General features: G+C 40.3%; 1 protein-coding gene across 1 annotated transcript in view; it reads left to right on the top strand.

Moving 5' to 3' along the window:
• Positions 1–21,607, top strand: part of Hnrnpll (heterogeneous nuclear ribonucleoprotein L like) — a 36,435-nt gene that overhangs the window by 11,060 nt on the left and 3,768 nt on the right. The window contains exons 4-10 of the mRNA XM_045137531.1: positions 1,457–1,542; positions 3,544–3,640; positions 3,730–3,802; positions 8,245–8,316; positions 16,219–16,436; positions 19,884–20,005; positions 21,263–21,464. Of these exons, the coding sequence (XP_044993466.1) occupies positions 1,457–1,542; positions 3,544–3,640; positions 3,730–3,802; positions 8,245–8,316; positions 16,219–16,436; positions 19,884–20,005; positions 21,263–21,464 (870 nt within the window). The remainder of the gene's footprint in view (positions 1–1,456; positions 1,543–3,543; positions 3,641–3,729; positions 3,803–8,244; positions 8,317–16,218; positions 16,437–19,883; positions 20,006–21,262; positions 21,465–21,607) is intronic.

The raw sequence follows: 21,607 nt of genomic DNA, 5'->3' as shown, positions 1-21,607 counted from the left end.
CGTGCGCCACAATGCCCGGCTTCATTTTTTATTTCTGTAATTGCATGCTGTTTCATGACAAGCTAATGACAAGGACATTTGAGTTCTGTAATGACTAGAAGATACAGTAAGGGAAGTTTTAGTTGGTATGGTTTTTAGTCAGGCATATGATATGAGGATATGAAACAAAGTATAAAGTGCTCTCTAAGCTGAGCACGGTAGTGCACATCTTTAATCCCAGCACTCAGGAGGCAGAGGTAGGGGGATTGCCGTGAGTTTGAGTCCAGCTTGAGACTACAGAGTGAATTCTAGGTCAGTGTGGGTAGAACAAAACTCTTTCCTCAAAAAAAAAAATGCTCTTTAGACTTAATTATACATGTACTTTTATAATATTGATGGACAATATTACATGTATAATAGTTGGTATTTTAGGAAAGAGTGTAATTAATCTAGTGCAGGTACTTTGATTGGCTAAGTAGCCCATTCTATAGCTGAGGCTGATCTTGAACCTTTTTTTTGGTTCTTTGAGGTAGGGTCTTGCTCTAGCCTAGGCTGACCTGGAATTCACTATGGAGTCTCAGGCTGGCCTCTAACTCACAGCCTACCTCTGCCTCCTGAGTGCTGGGATAAAGACATGCACCACCAGGCCCCAGCTTTCTGACCTTGAATTTCTTTTTTTTTTTTTTTTTTAATTATTTTGATTTATTTTTATTTATTTGAGAGAGAGAGAGAGAGAGAGAGAGAAAGAGAGAGAGAGAGAGAGAGAATGGGTGCACCGAGGGCTCCAGCCACTGCAAACAAATTCTAGATGTATGTATCACCTTTGTGCATCTGGCTTATATGGGTCCTGGGGAATCGAGCTTCAAACCAAGGTCCTTAGGCTTTCAGGCAAGCGCTTAACCACTAAGCCATCTCTCCAGCCCCATGACCTTGAATTTCTAATCCTCTTTCCTGCGCTTCACAATACTGGGATTATGAGTATGTACTACCATGCTTGGCTTGGTGGTGGTTTTTTGGTTTTTCCTATTACATCCCTGGTGCCCAACAGTGTAGCTGTCTAGGTAAAAAGAAATTTCTTTGGCCTGGAATTTTAGGCTAGCCTGGAATAGAATGAGATTGTTTCAAGAACAAAAGCAACCAACAATTGAAATTACAAGCATTAAATAGGGCTTAGGAAGTATAGCTCACTGATAGAATGTACGTGGGTTCAAATCCCTGGATTCCACCTTCAATACTGCATGCAGATTAATAAAAAAGTTTCATAATTGATAAGAATAACATCTTGAAAGTTCTTGGTTCTTAGATGAAATAAAGTGGGTCATAGTTTAATGTTTTTCTAAATACACAAGGTAAAGAAATCTTGTTTTTTTCAAGTTTTTATTAGCATTTTTATTAAAAAAATCCCATGGTAATTCCCTCCCTCCCCACCCCCCACACTTTCCCCTTTGAAATTCCATTCTTGTTTTTTTCTTCATAGGATGTTCTGTATACTGTATGCAATCCTGTTGGAAAAGTGCAACGTATTGTTATATTTAAGAGAAATGGGATACAAGCAATGGTTGAATATCCTTTATTTGTAAATTTGCTATTGATGTATATAAATGCTTATACCATAACATACTTAATCTTACCATAAGACACTGCACTTGCTCCTAGCCAAAAGGCTGAGAAGCGATAATGCCAAGTGCTAGGATTGTAATCATGAGCCATTTGTCCAACTCAGCTATTTGTTTTCTGTTGCTTTGGTTCTTTTACAATAATCTGTGTCCTTTAACTGGGATTGAACCCAGTGTCTATACATGCTAAGCAAGTGCTCTGACATTGCATTACTTCCTCTTTTTCCTACTTTAAGAATCCGACACTTTTTGTTGTTTGTTTTTATATTTATTTATTTATTTTGGTTTTTCGAGGTAGGGTTTCACTCTCCCTCAGGCTAACCTGGAATTCACTATGTAGTCTCGGGGTGTCCTTGAACTCACAGAGATCCTCCTACCTCTGCTTCCTGAGTGCTGGGTTTAAAGGTGTGTACTATCACGCCTGGCTTTGATTTTAGTTTTTTTTTTTTTTTTTTTTTACTTATTAGTGACGGAGAAAGAGGCAGAGAGAGAGAGAATGAGAGAATGGGCATGCCAGGGCCTCAATCAAGCCTCTGCAAACACACTCCAGACATGGGTGCCCCCTTGTGTATCTGGCTAACATGGGTCCTAGGGAATCGAACTGGGGTCCTTAAGCTTTACAGGCAAGCACTTAACTACTAAGCCATCTTTCCAGGCCACAACACTTTTTTTTTTTTCTTTGAGCTAGGGTCTCACTCTAGCTCAGGCTGACTTGGAATTCATTATGTAGTCTCAGGGTGGCCTCGAACTCACAGCAATCCTCCTATCTCTGCCTCCCAAGTGCTGGGATTAAAGGTGTGCGCCACCATGCCTGGCCACTCTCTTGTTTTGATTCATCATCTTTTCCTTCTGTCATGATGGTCTTGTGTAGGTAGTGTCATGGATATCCTGGCCATTTTGTCTGGAGGAGCACACTGTAAGGAGTCCTACCCTTCCTTTAGCTCTTAAATTATTTTTAAAGTGTATTTTATTTATTTGAGAGAGAATGGACATGCCAGGGCCTCTAGCCACTGCAAAGAAACTCCAGATGCATGCGCCTCCTTGTGCATCTGGCTTACATGGTTTCTGGAAAATCGAACTGGGATCCTTTGGCTTTGCCAGCAGATGCCTCAGTAGCTAAGCCATCTCTCCAGCCCAGCTCTTACTTTTTTTTAAAAAAATATTTCATTTATTTATATTTACTTATTTTGACAGACATAGAAAGAGGCAGAGAGAGAAAGAATGGGTGCGCCAGGGCCCCTAGCCACTGCAAACAAACTCTAGGCATGTGCGCCCCTTGTGCATCTGGCTAATGTGGGTCCTGGAGAATCGAGCCTCGAACCAGGGTCCTTAGGCTTCACAGGCAAGCGCTTTACCGCTAAGCCATCTCTCCAGCCCCCAGCTTTTCCATTCTTTCCACCACCTCTTCCACAATGGACCCTGAGTGTTGGAAGGTGTGATAGATATATTTCAGTGCTGAGCACTATGTCACTTCCAACACTTCTTGTTTCACCTTTGTCAGGGGAATAGAGGCATGCTGCCGTGCCTGTTCATTCTGATTGATAGTCTTTCTGGAGCTGAAGATAATGGCTTAGCGGTTAAGGCACTTGCTTGCAAAGCCTAAGGATTCATATGCGCAAGGTTGTGCATGTGCACAAAGTGGCACACATGTTTGGAGTTTAGTTGCAGTGGCTGGAGGTCCTGGTGCACCCATTTGTTTGCTCTCCTTTCTTGCATTAAAAAAAGTATTTCTAATGATTTTGAAGGATTAATACAGAGAAATTGATTGTTGATTTATGTTACCTTTGATCTTAAAAATACATTTTTACCAAAATGTGTCTGTATGTTTTATCAGCAAGAGCATTTCCAGAAGCACAACAGTTATTGTTGATTACTTTTTAGCTCTTTGAGAATGAAAAATGATTAAATATTGGAGACCTTAAACCAAGTTTCCTTAATAGAGCTTTATGTTTGAATCAGTTCTTTGTGCCCAGAAAGCTAAGGCAGCACTCAATGGAGCAGATATATATGCTGGATGTTGCACACTAAAAATTGAATATGCAAGAGTAAGTACCTCTTCACCACTTTACCACAAACTATTTTACTTGTGCTTGGAGGGTACAATTTAAACTGACTTTGTTTTCAATTTTGACAGCCAACTCGTTTGAATGTTATTAGGAATGACAATGACAGTTGGGACTACACTAAACCATATTTGGGAAGACGAGGTAGGTGTTTCATGCATTTTAGAGTGTACTTACATCTGCTGAAAACGTTTCACAAGCAGTTAGTTTCCTCTTTCCTGAAACGAGCTAGTCAATTCTAATGAAAATCTTGTTGGTGAATGCTTGTGTTGCAAAAGTCCATGTGATGCCGGCAAATAATCTTGAACGTTAGTGCCCCCTACTGGTGTGTACCGAGCTATTCTATTTAGTTCAACAAGAAGCCCACACATACAGGCACGCCCGCAGTTCAAGGACTTGCATTTCTCCAAGCAGCTCTCTCTCTTTGGAGGAGAGGAAACTGATTCAGAATATTCCTTACAAACTGCAAACTTGCACACTGCTTCTCTATGGAAAGGACTTTTCCCCCAAGCTGGACGAGGCATTAAGAAGGATAGAGGACTCCTGCAGGCTGACTGTACACCTCATCATGCACAACATCGGCAGCAGCCAAAGCCCTCCGAAAACTCAGACTTGCAACTCACCTTGACTGCATACTGCATGCACCATCACCCCAAGTGTAAAAGGAGGACACTTACAGTACTTCAGACTTGCATGGGACGAACACCAGCCATGATAGACTCTGCCCATTAATTCAATTTGTATGGATTCCTTGGTTTGGTTTCCCTTAAGGTTTCAGTTATTTAAATTTAAGATTTTAACAGAAACTAGGCTTTTTCCATTGTTGTAAAGCTTAATACCCATTGGCTTAACTGTTTTTTACCTTAGATTCAAATTGTTGATTGGCAAATAATCAGGGCCAGTTTACCTACAGGTCTTGGAAAATGATAATGATCAACTGGTCCACACAGACGCCAAAGATCTGTGGATTAGAAAGGTGTGCACTTGGCTAGGGTACAGCTCAGTGGTAGAGCATGTGCTTAGCCTGTGCAAGCCCCGTGTTCGATCCCTAGCACCACTCCTCTCCCCGAAAAAGTGTGCACTTGCTGCACTTAAGTTTACTTTAAAAAAAAGAAATCAATCAATTACAGACACTGAACAGAAATTCTAATATAATGGAAAAGTGCATTATATGTAAAAGATGTTTTTCTGTGTGGTTTGATATTTGTAAAGTGACTATAATTTGTCATCTTCTGTAACAATTTGAGGTTTTCACATTAAATGTTAATTTGTGTAACAAATTTTGGCATTTCAAGTACAAGTGAAAGTATACATGTCTTTTTCAAGTTAGAATATATTTAAACTTGGTAAATCTGACAATTAATAGCATTTCACTTGAGATGCATTTTCACCTATAGCCTATAAATGCTAAGTCTCATGAGCATATAGATTTGACTGACAAATTGTGCAACTAATTGTGTGGCAATTTTGGAATATACAAATTAAAATGTGGATCTTGTAAAAACAAGGGGGCTGCAGTATTGGTTACATCTCAACTACAATATCAGTGTTGGAACTACATGTTGGGAAAACTCAAGATGAGTATGTCTGTAAAGTCTTAGAAAGACATTTATGGCATCCAAAATATCCTGAGCAGTGGTACTCTGCCGTGCATGTACTTGAGCCAAAGGAAAAGGCCAATGTGACGCCCCTCTGCATGTTCGGATATTTAGGACTTTTGGATGATTGGCATCTTAACTCTTGATAGCTTTGTGTTTAAAATGCAGCTTTGGCCAGATAATGTCAGCTGCTCAGTGGAAGTTTGCTTGGCCTGGTTTGGCATAACTGAACACAATATTGGAAAACAACCCTTAGCACTCAAACAATAGGGCAAGTGGCTGATGAGAAATCTCTTACTTCTGTCAGTATACACTTAACAGTTTTGTTTTTGTTTGCTCATTTAAAATAATTTTGGTTGTAATTTTCTTAATACAACTTACATAATTCTTTCAAAAGGTCTTAACTTAGACAAAGCTAGCTTAGGTTTTTCATTTGTTTAAAGCTGTGTAAGTTAGATATTTAAATAGAAATAGAATTAAAGGAAGTTAAGCAGAATTTTAGTTTATGCTTTCAAGGAAAAAGACCCTTGTTAACTAATTTCTGCAGACAAGTAATTTTTTAGGTTTTGTTTCTAAAGTGATCTCAGCTTGCACTCAAGTTGACAGATAATTAAAAATGTTTATTGTCTATGCCCAAATAAAGACCTTCATATATAACTTGGGCATGGTGGCACATGCCTGTAATCCCAGCATTTGGGAGGTGGAGGCAGGAGGATCAGGAGTTTTGGGTTAGCCTGAGCTGTGAGACCCTGTCTCAGAACAAACAAAATCAAATAATCAGTCAGTAAATAAATAAAACTTTCACATCTCTTCTGCCAATAAAAGTAAAACCTTATAAAATAGAATTTCATTTTTAAAAGTGCTTTCAGTCTTGCCTGAACTCTGGGGACTCCTTTCAGAAATGTTAAACAAAAACTTGAGAATTGCATATATGAATTTTTTTTTTTTTTTTTTTTAGAAGAAGCTGCACAGCTTTTCTTAGATTTCAGTTGAATCCATGAAGGCTTAGAAAACACTGTAAAATGTTAGGTTCAGTGGTTCTTTGAGTTCTGCTCCCTGCTGTTTTATATGAATTTGTATTAGGTAGGGAATACTTTAAATGAAGAATTATTCTCCATTTATTTATTTATTTATTTTTGGTTTTTTAAGGTAGGGTCTTGGCTCTAGCCCAAGCTGACCTGGAATTCACTCTGTAGTCTCAGGGTGGCCTCGAACTCAAAGCAATCCCCTTACCTCTGCCTCCTGAGTGCTGGGATTAAAGGCGTGCACCCCTACACCTGGCCTTCAAATAAAGAGTTAATAGTGATGAGAATGTATGGCTGAAAGATACTATTTTATGAATGGAGGTTGTGAATTTCTGTGACTATACAGCAAATTAGTGGCTAAATTGGAATTTTCTAATACCCACCTAGTTTTCTTTTCCTTTGTAATGCACTATTAACTGTAACTGTTTCAACAATAAAACCAAACCATGAAGACATTATGGGGGGCTTGGTCTACAAAGTCTTAGAACAGATAAAGAGTTGTATTTAGTGTTTAGCTTATGCTTAAGCAGGAGCAGTAGCAGAAGGGACTGATTAGAGAAGATTGAGATTTAAATCATGGGAGAAGCTGGAAGCAATGTAAAAAAAAAAAAACTTTATCCCAAAGAGTTGATGACCAGGAGTCAAGGAGTGTCACAGTAGCTATGTAAGTCCTTAGAAGGGCATTTAAGTACTGTCAGGATATGGGTCTGTCCAGTGTAATCCCACAGTCTACGGTATCTGCAAATGAAAGAAAGGTAGTGAGTGTGTTGTGGTACTGATTATGCAGAGGTCAGATGGTCCCATTTCTAGGGACGATGAAGAGAGTTTTTACATTGAATATAGAATGAATTAGACGACCTCTTCCATCCCTTTCAGTGCTCTGACAACTTGGAATGGGTTACCACAGCTGTACTTCTGGACTGAAGTGAAGGTTGAAGTATTTCTCATCTCCCATAAACCTCAATTGTTTAGGTGACTAAGGATGTACGGAAAACCTCCCTCTGAATCTTCAAAGAGAAGAGTTACCAGAGCTTGAGGACACACGTACACAAATCTGATTGGGCACTATAATTTTGATCAGCAAACTTTGAAGAGTGTTACATGTTGATTTTGAAATTTACTAGCCAACACAGAAAGTGCTGATAGAAACCTACCAGTCATTTATTTAATTTTTTTTGACACCTCAAATGGGGTTTGGGAAAATTGGCATACCTTTCCTGAAAACGTAGCTTCAATAAAGCCATCTTTTAGAGTATTGTAGTATTTTCATCCAATAATGTAGCCCCCTTGGTTAGCTTTATCTTGGCATATTTAAACTTTGAGGGTTTCTCACAGTTCTGCCTGGTGTTACGGTCAATAGACCATGACCTATGATGATATATACGAGCCAGTGATGTGCCAATTTCCAGCTCTCAAGTCAGTAGGTGCTTGTAAATATGTGTATATACATGTAAAATGCTCTGTGTTTACTGATTGTGAAACCATGTAATACAGGTTGTTGTTGGCTTATGCTGAAACTTCTTGAAAGAAGCCCACTTTGAAAATGTGTTGCTGTTTCTGAAGCTAATAGTATGATCCAGGTACTGTCTTTCAAAGTCCTGCGCCTACAGCTTGTTTTAAAGACATGGATTGGTTCACACTTCTGTACAGTGTCAAACTCTAGCATTGTGTACACTCACTTTTTGCAGTTATCTAATCTTCCTATAAATTTGAAAGTGTGATTGTATTTGGCATTTGCCAAAAGATATTTTCAAGTTAAGTGGAATTTGTTAGATGGAATTATTTTCTTAAACTTTTGGTGTTTGTATTTAAATTGGATATGAATGGATGTTTAAAGTTAACCAGGAGTCATTTTTTTTTTTAATGAAGTATAATGGATGTTTTGAATGGGTGTTTCCCATGTGAGAACTCTGTTAAGTACTGAGTCAAAATTGTTAAAACCATGTTTCTACTTTTGTGTCAGATAGAGGAAAGGGTCGCCAGAGACAAGCCATTTTGGGAGAACACCCTTCTTCGTTTAGACATGATGGCTATGGTAAGTTTGTCAAGGCAGAAGGAAGGTGGTAGAACCGAACTACTAGAATTCTATATTTCTGATGAAGAACAGCACATGCCTTGTCCTTGCATTTTTCCCACTCTCCTGCTCATCTGATGTGGTTTGTATGGGATTAGCCTCTTACAATGTGCTCCCACGAAATTGTCCAAAGCCCTTGTTTTCTTAGGATATTGATATGTTAAATAGTTTTTGAGATAAATGGAGAGCTTTTGGTTGGGGCTTAAACAGTTTTTTGCTGTATGCTTTGGTTGGCTTGGTCTTGTTAGAAGACCAGAAAGGAAGAAGTATTATTGAAGTTTATTTTTATTCAGCAATTATGAGTAAAGAGGAATTGTGAGTAACAAAAGCAGAAAGAATGGGGATGCTTGTCCAAAAGGAAATATGCTTCTGTTTATAGAAATTTAGAGTTGGTGTTTGGCTTTGCTGCAATTTGTTTGTATTCAATTCCCTTTTCCAGCCTGTGCTTATGTTGGTAATACGAGAGCATAACCCCTAGGAGTGTCTTTGGGGGGGAAGTTAGGCTTTAGGTTATTGTTCATAGTCACTACTGAAAATGGCTTAACTGGCTACAAATCGCTTTAAAATTATTTTGATTTTTTTTTTATGGTTAGTTGTTGACCTTACCTAGTCAGTACTTTAAAGAAGCTGAAAAGTACTTGTATTAGAAGTGGCAGAAACTAGAAATTGCTTTAATGTACTCTTGTGATTGATTGGGGGGGAAAAAATCCTCTGGTGTCTTTTGTCCTAAGTGGTTACAAATTGCTTTCATGTTGAATTTAGTGGCCGTTCTTAGTAGAGTTTTAGAGTACGGTCTAGTTTCGCTTATTTTTGTACTTCAAAACTGTTGTCTGGTAAATTTGTTCAAGATTCTCTAGTAATCTAAGTGGTTGGGAGGTTGAATGGAGGTTCAAAGAGTAAGTGTGGCACAGTCTTCATAGGTGTTGTTTTAGATAGTATGTATGTACCTTGAGCACTTTTCTGAGTTTCAGTACATGTGAATATTAAATATGATTACACTTGTAGTTCTGCTTCTGCAATAAAGAAATGCTTATTGGGAGCCTATTGTATTTTGCCTAGTGGAAGGGGACAAAAGTGATTTATTTTGTAGTGCAGTTATAAAGTTAAATATGTAAGTGGTAGTTTTAAATGTTTTGCCAAAGGGGTTAGAAAAATCTGAATGAATAAATGAGCAAGGGTAGTACTGAAGCATTATTTTCTTGGTATAGGTTTTGGGGATAGTATTCTGTTGTAAAATTCATTTTACTGAAAAACTGGGTAAATAGTGTCCATATCTAACATTTTAATCTGCAAATGCTATTGTGAAATTCTTGACAATTTCCAATATCCAAATTTATTATCTATTTGGGACTACATTTTAAAAAGCAAGCTTATGTAAAGAGAAACGCAAAGTTCTCTGTGGTGTGAGTTGCTAAATCTCATCATCGAAGTTATGGAAAGTCCTGCTTTTGGGAAGTGGTTGTCCTGGGGTCTTGAGGGACATTTATTCTCTCAGCCGTTGAACGCTGAGGTTAATTTGTTGTACTTTTTCTTTCTTGAGGCAAGCTCAATAGACTGGCCTTTAAATTGTTTTTATTTTAAATTTTTACTTACTAGAGAGAGGGAGGGAGAGGGTGGCACAAGGGTGTCCAGCCACTACAGACGCTCTGGCCCAGGCTGACCTGGAATTCACTATGCAGTCTCAGGGTGGCCTCGAACTTACAGTGATCTTCCTACCTCTGCCTCCTGAGTGCTGGGATTAAAGGTGTATGCCACCATGCCTGGCTAATATTTTATATTTAATTTATTTGACAGAGAAAGAGAGAGAATGGGAGCACCAGGGCCTCCAACCACTGCAAATGAACTCCAGATGTATGTGCCCCTTTGTGCATCTGTCTAACGTGGGTCCTGGGGAATCGAATCTGGGTCCTTTGGCTTTGCAAGCGTCTTAACTGCTAAGCCATCCCTCCAATCCCCCCCCCCTTGTTTTTAAGAGAGAGAGAAAATTGGTACACCAGGGCCTTAGCCATTGTATTTGAAATACAGATGTTTCCGCCACCTAGTGGGCATGTGTGTTCCTGCGCTCGCCTCACCTTTGTGTAGCCTTCATGAGATCTGGAGATTTGAACATAGGTCCTCTGGTTTCACAAGCAAGTGCCTTAACTCCTAAGTCATGCCATGAATTGGCACACTAGGGCTTCCAGCTATTGCAGTTGAACTCCAGACACATGCGCCCCCTGTGCAACACAGTGTGCTTGTGTCACTGTGGGACTTAAAGAGTCAAACCCGAGGACTTAGGCTTCGCAGTCAAGTGCCTTAACCGCTATGCCCTCTTGCCAGCCCAGTCTGATGCACTTTTTAGTGAACTAAGCAAACTAGAGTGGAGAGTAAGATGTAGTGATCGGGATGTGGATGATGATGTGGTGGTGAGGGTCTGAAGCAGTGGGTGAGGGCTGCAGGCCTGCTTCCACATTTGCAGGCCATAAGTGACCCGTAGAGCAGCAGGTACCAGGTACTAAAAGAAAGGAAAAAGCTGGGCCTGGTGGCACACACTTTTAATACCAGCACTCGGGAGGCAAAGGTAGGAGGATCACTGTGAGTTCGAGGCCACCTGAAACTACATAGTGAATTCCAGGTCAGCCTGGGCTAGAGTGAGACCCTACCTCAAAAAAAAAAAAAAAAAAAAAAAAAAAAGACGAAGGGAAATCAAAAAGTTAAACTAAGTTTATTCATTGCTTTATTATAGCAGTATAAAAAATCTGTGCTGGGCTGGAAAGATGGCTTAGTGGTTAAGGCACTTGCCTGCAAAGCCAAAGAACTCAGGTTTGATTCTCCAGGACTCACGTAAGCCCAATACACAAGAAGTTTGAAAGCTAGAAAATGTCCTCTAGATGTTAATAGTGCCATTTATATGGCATTTTTGCACATAATCTTTAAAATTTTTGTTTTGTTTTGTTTTTCGAGGTAGGGTCTCACTCTGGCTCAGGCTGACCTGGAATTCACTATGTAGTCTCAGGGTGGCCTTGAACTCTCGGAGATCCTCCTACCTCTGCCTCCCGAGTGCTGGGATTAAAGGCGTGCGCCACCACGCCCGGCCTTTAAAAATATTTTTATTGACAACTTCCATAATTGTAAATAATATCCCATGGTAATTTTCTCCCTCCCTCCACTTTCCCCTTTGAAACTCCACTCTCCATCATATCCCCTCCACCTCTCAATCAGTCTTTTATTCTGATGTCAGCATCTTTTCCTTCTATTATGACGGTCTTCTGTAGGTAGTGTCAGGCACTGTGAGGTCACGGATATCCAGGCCATTTTGTGTCTGGAGGAGCACGTTGTAAGGAATCCCACTCTTCTTTTGGCTCTTTCTTTCCGCCACCTCTTCCACAGTAGACCCTGAGCCATGGAAGGTGTGATAGAGATATTGCAGTACTGAGCACTGTGGTCACTTCTTTCCAGCACCATGATGCCTCTGAGTCATCTCAAGGTCACTGCCATCTGAAGAGAAGGTTCTTTAACAAAACGTGAGAATAGCATTAATATATGGGTATGAACATTAAGAGAAGTGCTTACTGGGCAGTTTGGTGAGCATAGTATATACATTTAGCCAGACAGCAGCAGACATTACAGCCCGAGGGCTCATGACTACCCCTGTTGTAGATTTTCAATATCAGGGATGTGTTCTCTCCCATGGAGCAGACCTCCAGTCCAATTAGAGGGCGGTTGGTTTCCCCCATAACAGATATGCCACTACTTCACCAGTTGGCTCATTTGGCCTTGCCGGCCAAATTATAAGGCTTACAGTGTCCACTGTTGAGTATCTCCACTGGTGATTTCTTTCTCTCACACTGAACTGCATGCAGCATGGCTTTTTCCAGCTTTCTGTCATCTGGTCTACGTTAAAGAGGTTTTAAGCTTAGCTCCATCAGGGTTTCTTAATGACCTTGCAGCCCAAGTATGTGTTTTCAGCAATAGGGTATTACCATTTATTCCTGGTGGGAAACCAAGGGCCTTGGCAGTGACCTATAATGTTTTGGGGGGCATCAGAGACCTTTCTGGCCAATTCACTGGAAGCTATCCCATTCCTGGCACAGAATTTTTTCTGTTAACAGTCTATGGCTCCTGTGTGTTCCATTGTCCAAAAAAGTAGGTTTCCGTGTGACTTACTTATATCCTTAGATTTTGATTAGCCCTCCGTCCACCTTTCTTATACTCAATCTCTTCCCCTGACCTCACTTAGGCCTTTTCACCCCCATTAATCTGTTCTTCTACTTACATATATATATGTATATGTGTATACATACACACACACACAAAATAGCATCCTATGAGGTCCTCCCCTCCCTCCCTTTCTGTTCCCTTGTATATCTTTCTAGCTTACTGGCCCATGCTACTGAGTTTTCTTGCTACTCACATAGAAGTCCAGTTATCTGTAGCTAGGATCTACATATGAGAGAGAACATGCAATGTTTGGCTTTCTGGGCCTGGGTTACCTCACTTACTATAATCCTTTCCAGATTCATCCATTTTCCTGCAAATTTTGTAACTTCATTTTACTGCTGAGTAGAACTCCATTGTATAAATGTGCCATACCTTCATTATCCACTCATCAGATGAGGTACATCTAGGCTGGTTCCATTTTCCAGCTATTGTCAAAAGAGCAGCAATAGCTATGGTTGAGCAAGTATCTCTAAGGTAGTGAGACGAGTCCTTAGGATATATGCCTAGGAGTTTTGCACATAATCTTGTGTGTTTGAGCAGTGTATATGCAGTGTGCATGTGGTGGTCAGAAGTCAGCCTCAGTGTGTTAGCTCTTGCCTTCTACCTTGGATGAGACAGGGTCTCTGTTTTTTGCCCCTGTAAATGCCAGACTAGCTGGTCCTCAGGCTTTCAGGATTCTCCCAATTGTGTCTCTCATTGCTGCAGGTGTGTTGCGGCTGCTTGCATCTGTACATGGGTTCTGGGCATATAAACTCTCGCCATTGGGTTTGCATAGCATGTACCTGTAGTCACTGAGCAATCTCTCCCAGCCTCTATTATTATTTTTTAAATGGAAGCATTAGTTTTTTAAGCACCAAGACTTCTTCATCAACTCTTTAAGACTGAAAGATTTTAGAATTTTTTTCCCCCCCCTGAGGTAGGGTCTGTCTCTAGCTCAGGCTGACCTGGAATTCATGATGTAGTCTCAGAGTGGCCTCAAACTAATGGCAATCCTCCTACCTCTGCCTCCTGAGTGCTGTCATTAAAGGCGTGTGCCACCATGCCCAGCTAAATGATTCTATTTATTTGAGAGAGAGAGAAAGAGAATATGAGCATGCTAGGGCCTCTAGCTGCTGCAAACAGATGCCACCTTGTGTATCTGGCTTATATGGGTCCTGGGGAATCTAACCTGGGTCCTTTGGCTTTGCAGACTAATGCCTTAACTGCTAAGCCATCTTTCCAGCTCTAAAAGATTTATTTATTTTTTTTTTTGGTTTTTCGAGGTAGGGTCTCACTCACATGTGCCCCCTGGTATATCTGGCTAACGTGGGTCCTGGTGAGTCAAACCTGGATCCTATAGCTTTGCAGGCAAGCGCCTTAACCACTAAGTCATTTTTCCAGTCTAGCCCTAAACGGATTTTAATATTTCAATAATAGCAGTTTCAAGAATGTGTCTAATTTAATTCTGATGGCACATATGTCACTGAGCTACATATCTTGATCTTGGCTGCTGTTTCTGACTTCCTCTCTTAGCTGCTGTGAGTGTGCTTTGTGCCAACTTTTAGTATCAGTATACCAGTTTCTCCACATTTGTTTCATTCTGTTGCACACTCTAGCTTTTTCTTGTTTGTTTTACTTGAAATAAGTTGTAGATGGGAAAACTAGGTAAGGTTTTGAAATAGTTCTTAATTTAGCAATTTGATTCTTTTAAAAATTGAAAAAAAAATATTTTCAGGTTTTTCAAGGTAGGGTCTTACTCTGACCCTGGCTGACATGGAATTAACTAAGTAGTCTCAGGGTGGCCTCGAACTCAGTGATCCTCCTACCTCTGCCTCCTCCGAGTGTTGGGATTAAAGGTGTGCGCCACCATGCTTGGCCAAGTTGATTGTTTTTTTTTAACTTTATTTATTTATTTGAAAGCGACAGACAGAGAGGGAGAAAAAGAGGCAGATAGAATGGGCACACCAGGGCTTCCAGCCACTGCAAATGAACTCCAGATGCATTTGCCCCTTTGTGCATCTGGCTAACATGGGTTCTGGGGAATCAAGCCTTGAACTGCGGTCTTTTGGCTTCACAGGAAAGCATTTAACTGTTAAGCTCTCTCTCCAGCCCTATGTTGATTCTTTTTTTTTTTTTTCTCAATTTTTATTAACATTTTCCATGATTATAAAAAAAAAATCCCATGGTAATTTTCTCCCTCCCCCCCCCCACTTTGAAATTCCATTCTCCATTATATTACCTCCCCTTCACAATCATTGTACTTACATATATACAATATCAACCTATTAAGTACCCTCCTCCCTTCTAAGTTGATTCTTAATGATTCTGAATTTAAGAGATGTAGGCTTACGTGTGCTCACTTATGTATGCATACACATGTGTTTTTATAACAAAAATTATAGATGTTCAAGCACTATTTTCCTGCTGGGTTGATGCTGTTTTAATTTATTTATTTGACAGAGGCAGATAGAAAGAGAATGGGCATGCCAGGGACTCTAGCCACTGCAGATGAACTCCAGACGCATGCGCCACTTGAACATCTGGCTTTTAAGTGGGTACTGGGGAATCAAACCAGGGTCTTTAGGCTTTGCCAGGCGAGTACCTTAACCGTTGAGTTAATTCCCATCCAGCAAGGAAAGTACTTTTTGTGGGTCTGAAAATTCTGATTTTCTTATGTTTGTATAAAGGTAGCTTTCTAGATTTTAGAGTATATTATCTCTCCAAAAGACATTGGCAATTTTTTTTTTTAATTGAGATATTAAGCTGGGTGTGGTGGTGCATTCCTTTAATCCTAGCACTCGGGAGGCAGAGGTAGGAGGATTGCCATGAGTTTGAGGCCACCCTGGACCAGAGTGAGACCATACCTCGAAAACCCACAAGAGAGAGAGAGAGATTGCAGGGCATGGTGGCGCACACCTTTAATCTTAGCACTGGGGAGGCAGAGGTAAGGATTGCTGTGAATTCAAGGCCAGCCTGAAACTACCTAATGAATTCCAGGTCAGCCTGGGTTAGAGAGTGAGGCCCTACCTTGAAAAACAAAAACCTTTGGAAATATGACATACACAATAGTTACACCACATACACATAGGTATAATGCGTATATTTTGTTGTTCTTATTCTATAAGACAGGGTCTCATATGGCCCATCTGACCTAATTCTTTGTCACTGATCATGACCTTGAACTCTATATCATTTTTCCCAAGTACTGGGATTACAGGAGAGTGCTACTATGCCTGGCTGAATTATAGTGTAATTTATAGAACCCAAAGTTTTACAGTGGCTCCCTCAACCTTACAGTCTGATATCTTACATACTTGTTAGGCTACTGTGATTTGAAAATATAAATTTGTAGTATTGCATTCATAGTGACAGTTCAATGTATGTTTGATCTAGTACATATATTGATACATAGTTTCACATCGTTTAAGCTTATATATTCATATGCCTGAGGGTTTTTTTTTTTTTTTTTTTGAAACCAATTGAGTTTGAAACTAGTAAGAAACTAATAAGAGTTTAATTTGAGGGGGCTAAGGTTATATATAGCATAGTGGTAGGGTGCTGCCTAGAATGTAATGTGCAAGGCTCTGGGTTTTAAAAAATAGTTTTTTGTATGGTGAAGTGTCTTTAGTGCCTAATTTTTACAAATGAAAGTATGTGTTTTATTACGTCCGTTGATTTTTGCAGGATCCCATGGTCCGTTACTGCCATTGCCGAGCCGTTACAGAATGGGCTCCCGGGACACGCCCGAGCTGGTAGCCTACCCGCTGCCACAGGCCTCCTCTTCCTACATGCACGGGGGGAACCCATCTGGCTCTGTTGTCATGGTCAGTGGGTTACATCAGCTGAAGATGAACTGCTCAAGAGTGTTCAACTTATTCTGCTTATATGGAAATATTGAAAAAGTGAGTTTCCTCATTAATTTATCTTAATTAATTAATTAATCTTGTAGTAATTCTGAGAAAGCTGTCCATACTTATCCTTCTGTCAGGAACATCTGCATTCTTTCAGTAATGTCCTACATAAACTAAACATCTGTTATGTATGAACTCGAGAATTTAAAAAAACTTTTTGCTGATAAGCTATTGGTATAGTTTGTTGGTAATAAAAATATTGTTTTAGGGCTGGAGAGATGGCTTAGCGGTTAAGGCACTTGCCTGCAAAGCCTAAGGACCCAGATTCTACTCCCCAAAACCCATGTAAGCCAAATGCACCTGGTGGTGCATGTGTCTGGAGTTTATTTGCAGTGGCTAGAGGCCCTGCTGTGCTGTTTATTCTCTCTCAAATAAGTTAAAATTCAAAAATATATCTTTCAAATAACCAGCATACAGTCCAAAGTGGTAGTTTAACCTCCGTATTGCGTGTTACAGGCATTGAGGCTGAGAGGATCATTGTTGGGTTGAGGTGATTTGACATAGGATTGTTCAGTTGCATGATGGTGTGAGTGTCTTATGTATCAATAGAAATCATCCTCTGAATTTAGCAGTTTGACTTTTTCCCAAACTAGCAATAGATACAATACTCGTCCTGTAATGCTTGAAGCAGCAGCAGCTGGAGTTCCCAGTTGGTTATATGATCACAAGAGCCAACACTTGATGTTAGCTAGGCTAGGTCCTTTTTTGGTTTTGTTTTGTTTTGTTTTTCAAGTTAGAGTCTCACTGTAGCCCAGGCTGACCTGGAATTCGCTCTGTAGTCTCAGAGTGGCCTCGAACTCAGGGCAGTCCTCCTGCCTCTGCCTCCAGAGTGCAGGGATTACAGGCAGGTGCCACAATGCCCAGCCAAGGCTAGGTACATTTAAGTGTTTTCAGTTTAACAGTGGACTGACTTATTTATAAGTCAAGGAAAGCCATCTTTTTTATAATTTGAAACAGATTTTAGCCTTTAATATGTTAAGTTAGGATTTGAAAGACTAGTTATTCTCATGTAAACATGAGTTTTGGGAAGGCCTTTTCTACATTTGTTTCCTACATACTGTGATATGAATATCGTTTGAGGAAACTGTGCTGGAGCCCCTCGTGAGACGGAAGCGATTCTCTTCAGTTTTTTTTTTTTTTTTAAAGACAGTACATGGACTATCTCTTTTTAAATTTTATTTATTTATTTGAGAGCGACAGACAGAGAAAGACAGAGAGAGAGAATGGGCGCGCCAGGGCTTCCAGCCTCTGCAAACGAACTCCAGACGCGTGCGCCCCCTTGCGCATCTGGCTAACGTGGGACCTGGGGAATCGAGCCTCAAACCGGGGTCCTTAGGCTTCACAGGCAAGCGCTTAACCGCTAAGCCATCTCTCCAGCCCATCTTCACAGTTTTAATCATGCTAAGAAGAAGAAGAAAAGAAAGGCTATTTTACATTTGTTCTGAGGGAAATAGGATAATTCTTACATAATTGGCTAAGAACACATAGGCTATATTTAGCAATATATGGGAAATTCAGTTAAGCTTTTTTTTTTTTTTTTTGCATACACGTTTATCTCAGACCAGATGTTCTGTTAAGTCTAAGAATTGCGTGTTTGATAACTAGCTTTTTAAAAAAGTTATTTACTTGAGAGAGAAATAGGGAGAGAATGGGCAAACCAGAGCCTTCAGCCACTGTAAACAAAATCCAGCCACATGTGCCACCTTGTGCATCTTTCTTACGGAGGTCCTGGAGAATTAACTGCTATGTTATAGCTCCAGCCCTAAACTAGCTTTATTTTAATGTGTATTTTAAACTTGCCTTCTCTATGGTGTGGTTTTTTTTTTGGTAGGGTCTCACTATGTAGTCTCAGAGTGGCCTTGGACTCGGATCCTCCTACCTCTGCCTCCCAAGTGCTGGGATTAAAGGCATGCACCACCACGCCTGGCTTTTATTTTTATTTATGTATTTATTTGAGGGAGAGGGGGAGAGAGGGAATGGGCATGCTAGGGACTGCAGCCCTACAAACACGTGTGCCACCTTGTGCATGTGGTTTACATCCTGGGGAATTGAACTTGGGTCCTTTGGCTTTGCAGGCAAGTACCTTAACTGCTTAGCCATCTCTCTAGCCCATTAACTCAAGCCAAACTGGACATAGTTGAACCAAGTACCTTTGATTCTAGCATTCAGGAGGCAGAGGTAGGAGGGTCACTGTGAGTTCAAGGCCAGCCCGAGACTACATGGTGACTACATTCCAGGTCAGCCGGTGCTACAGCAAGACCCTATCACAAAAAAACCAAAACAAAAAAAGATCAAGTGATTTCCAGAAAAGCTACCACCAAGTTTTGTTCAAGTATTGGTATATTGTAAAAATGTTATATATCCCATTAAAATGAAAACTTGGAAATGATGTAAGTAAATGCCATGCTGAACCTGTCATGCAATAGGTAATAAATAGCACTCCCTTGAGGTTGATAGGCAGGAGGGATGTGGGTTCAGGGGGTCACAAGAGGATCAATGTGACCTCTACCCAAGTTGCACGAACACTGATGAAGGGTGGTGTGTTGTTCAGTGTCCCTACATTCTCCTTCCAGCTGGCTGCCTTGGGCCATTTTGTATTATTTTGTTTTTTGTTTTCCAAGGCTGGTCTCACTCTAGCCTAGGCAGACCTGAAATTCACTATGTAGTAGTCTCAGGGTGGCCTCGAACCCATAGCAATCCTCCTGAGTGCTGGGATTAAAGGTGTGCCACCACGCCCAGCTTTCTGTGTAACATCTTGTTTATTGCCTTAATAGACCTTACATACTTTGTAATTACTTCTTTACTCTAAACACTTCTGACATACCTGTTTAGAATATGAGGTTATAGAGGATTATGTTGTTAAATGCTCAGGGTAGTAGATGGTGTGACACTGTCTATTATGCACAGCACAAGCAGGCAAGGTACTTACATTTGTTGAATGATCTTGATGAGTTCAGGCTGGATGAGCTCTAGATATTACTATCCCCACATAGGGACAACCTGTGGTTTCGAGAAGTTAGGGAAATTGCCTCTAAATCACAGTTAATAAATAACCTTAGGATAAGCCTGTGTTCTGCCTGTATCTTGAATGTGTGGTCAAATAGGATTATAGCCTTTTTTTTTTTCCAAGGTAGGGTCTCGCTCCAGCTCAGGCTGACCTGGAATTCACTATGTATTCTTGAACTCACAGTGATCCTCTTAACTCTGTCTCCCAAGTGCTGGGATTAAAGGCGTGGGCCACCACGCCCGGCTAGAACTATATAGTCTTTTTTACTTCATTGAATGTTAATAAGAGATGTGTATTTCATAAGTGGCAGAATAAAAGTTTAACTTTTTAGATGGTCTTCTGGATTTGACTTTAATTATTTTAATCATACTGTCTTTAAAAATTCTGTCATCAAAGGTAAATGGTCACTTTTGGGGATTTTGTATTTACAGGTAAAATTTATGAAGACCATTCCTGGCACAGCACTGGTAGAAATGGGTGATGAGTATGCTGTTGAAAGAGCTGTTACACACCTTAATAATGTCAAATTGTTTGGGAAAAGACTTAACGTTTGGTAATTATCCTAAGTGATAGACTTTGAAGTCCTTGTCAACTTTAAAAACTTTCATAGCAACTGAGAACACATCTCAGTGGCAGCAATGGTGGTGGTTTAGACAAGCTTCAGTTAGTTCCATGTCTATTGTCTGCCCGTGCCTGATAATTAGAGGGGTGCTGGAGTGTGGGGTGTTTTTTGGGTTTTTTTATCTTTTCAAGGTAGGGTGTCACTCTGAACCCAGGTTGACCTAGAACTCTCACTGTAGTCCCAGCCTGATCTCAAACTCCCAGTTAATCCTCCTACCTCTCCCTCCCAAGTGCTGGGATTAGAGGCGTGCGCCACCACACCCAGCTCCTGACACTTAGTTTCATGATCATAACACAGTGTTAAAGATAGGCAAACTTGGAATGTTAGCGTGATGGTTCAGTGGTTAAAGGTACTTGTTTGCCCAGGTTTTATACCCCAGAAACCATGTAAAGCCAGATGCAGCAAGTGGCAGATGTGCCTGGAGTTGGTTTGCAGTGGCAGGAGGCGGCCCTGGCAGGCCCATTTTCCCTTTCTCCATCTCCTCAAACAAACAATGCTTAAATATTTTAAAAATTTATTTATTAGAGACAGAGAGGGAGGGAGAGAATAGGCCTACCAGAGCTTCTAGCCACTGCAAACAAACTCCAAGTGCATACACTACCTTGTGCATCTGGCTTACATGGGACCTAGAGAATTGAACCTGGGTCTTTAGGCTTTGTAGGCAAGCACCTTCACTTCTAAGCCATCTCCCCAGCCCCAGATAAATATTTTATAACATAAAATAGGAAAGTTTGGGTGATTATCTAGAACCCAAAGTAAATACAGTTGATAGATTCTGAACCTACTTATTCAACCACTTTCAGGTGATAAATATTTACAGAAAAAAAATCATGTTTTGTACCTGTAGACTTTTAAAAAATATTTTCTAAACATTACAGCTGTTTATTTAGCATTATACTGTGAGATATAAGTAATCTCAAGGTGATTTAAATTATACAGAAGGTTGTACATAGGTTATACAGTTAGTATACTTTTTCATGTGAAAGATCTGATCATCTTCTGTTTTCTTATTTTTTTTTTATGTCTGTGGGGGAGGGACTCTGATACCATTCTTTGGTGACCAAGGGATGAGTGTACAGCTTAGATACACATGTGCCTTCCTTTGTTAAGATTCATAAAAGCATTTTGTGACAACCTGTTTTGTATCTAACAAGCCTATTGTGTGTGTTTTTCCTTTTTAATCTTCAGTGTATCTAAACAACATTCAGTTGTTCCAAGTCAGATCTTTGAGCTGGAGGATGGTACAAGTAGCTACAAAGATTTTGCAATGAGCAAAAACAATCGCTTTACAAGTGCGGGCCAAGCATCTAAGAATATAATCCAACCACCCTCTTGTGTGCTGCATTATTATAATGTCCCATTGTGTGTCACAGAGGAGACCTTCGCAAAGGTGGGCACTGAGAAAGAGTGTATAGAGTGTTGCTGTTTCCTGTGTTAGGATTTATGTACAGGGCTGAAGAGATGGTTAAAGCCCTTGCCTGTGAAGCCTAAGGACACAGGTTTAATTCCCAAGTGGACAAGGTGGCACATGTG

This window comes from Jaculus jaculus, chromosome 18, assembly GCF_020740685.1.
Source record: "Jaculus jaculus isolate mJacJac1 chromosome 18, mJacJac1.mat.Y.cur, whole genome shotgun sequence".
NCBI lineage: Eukaryota > Metazoa > Chordata > Mammalia > Rodentia > Dipodidae > Jaculus > Jaculus jaculus.
This window is presented reverse-complemented; position numbering and strand designations above follow the sequence as displayed.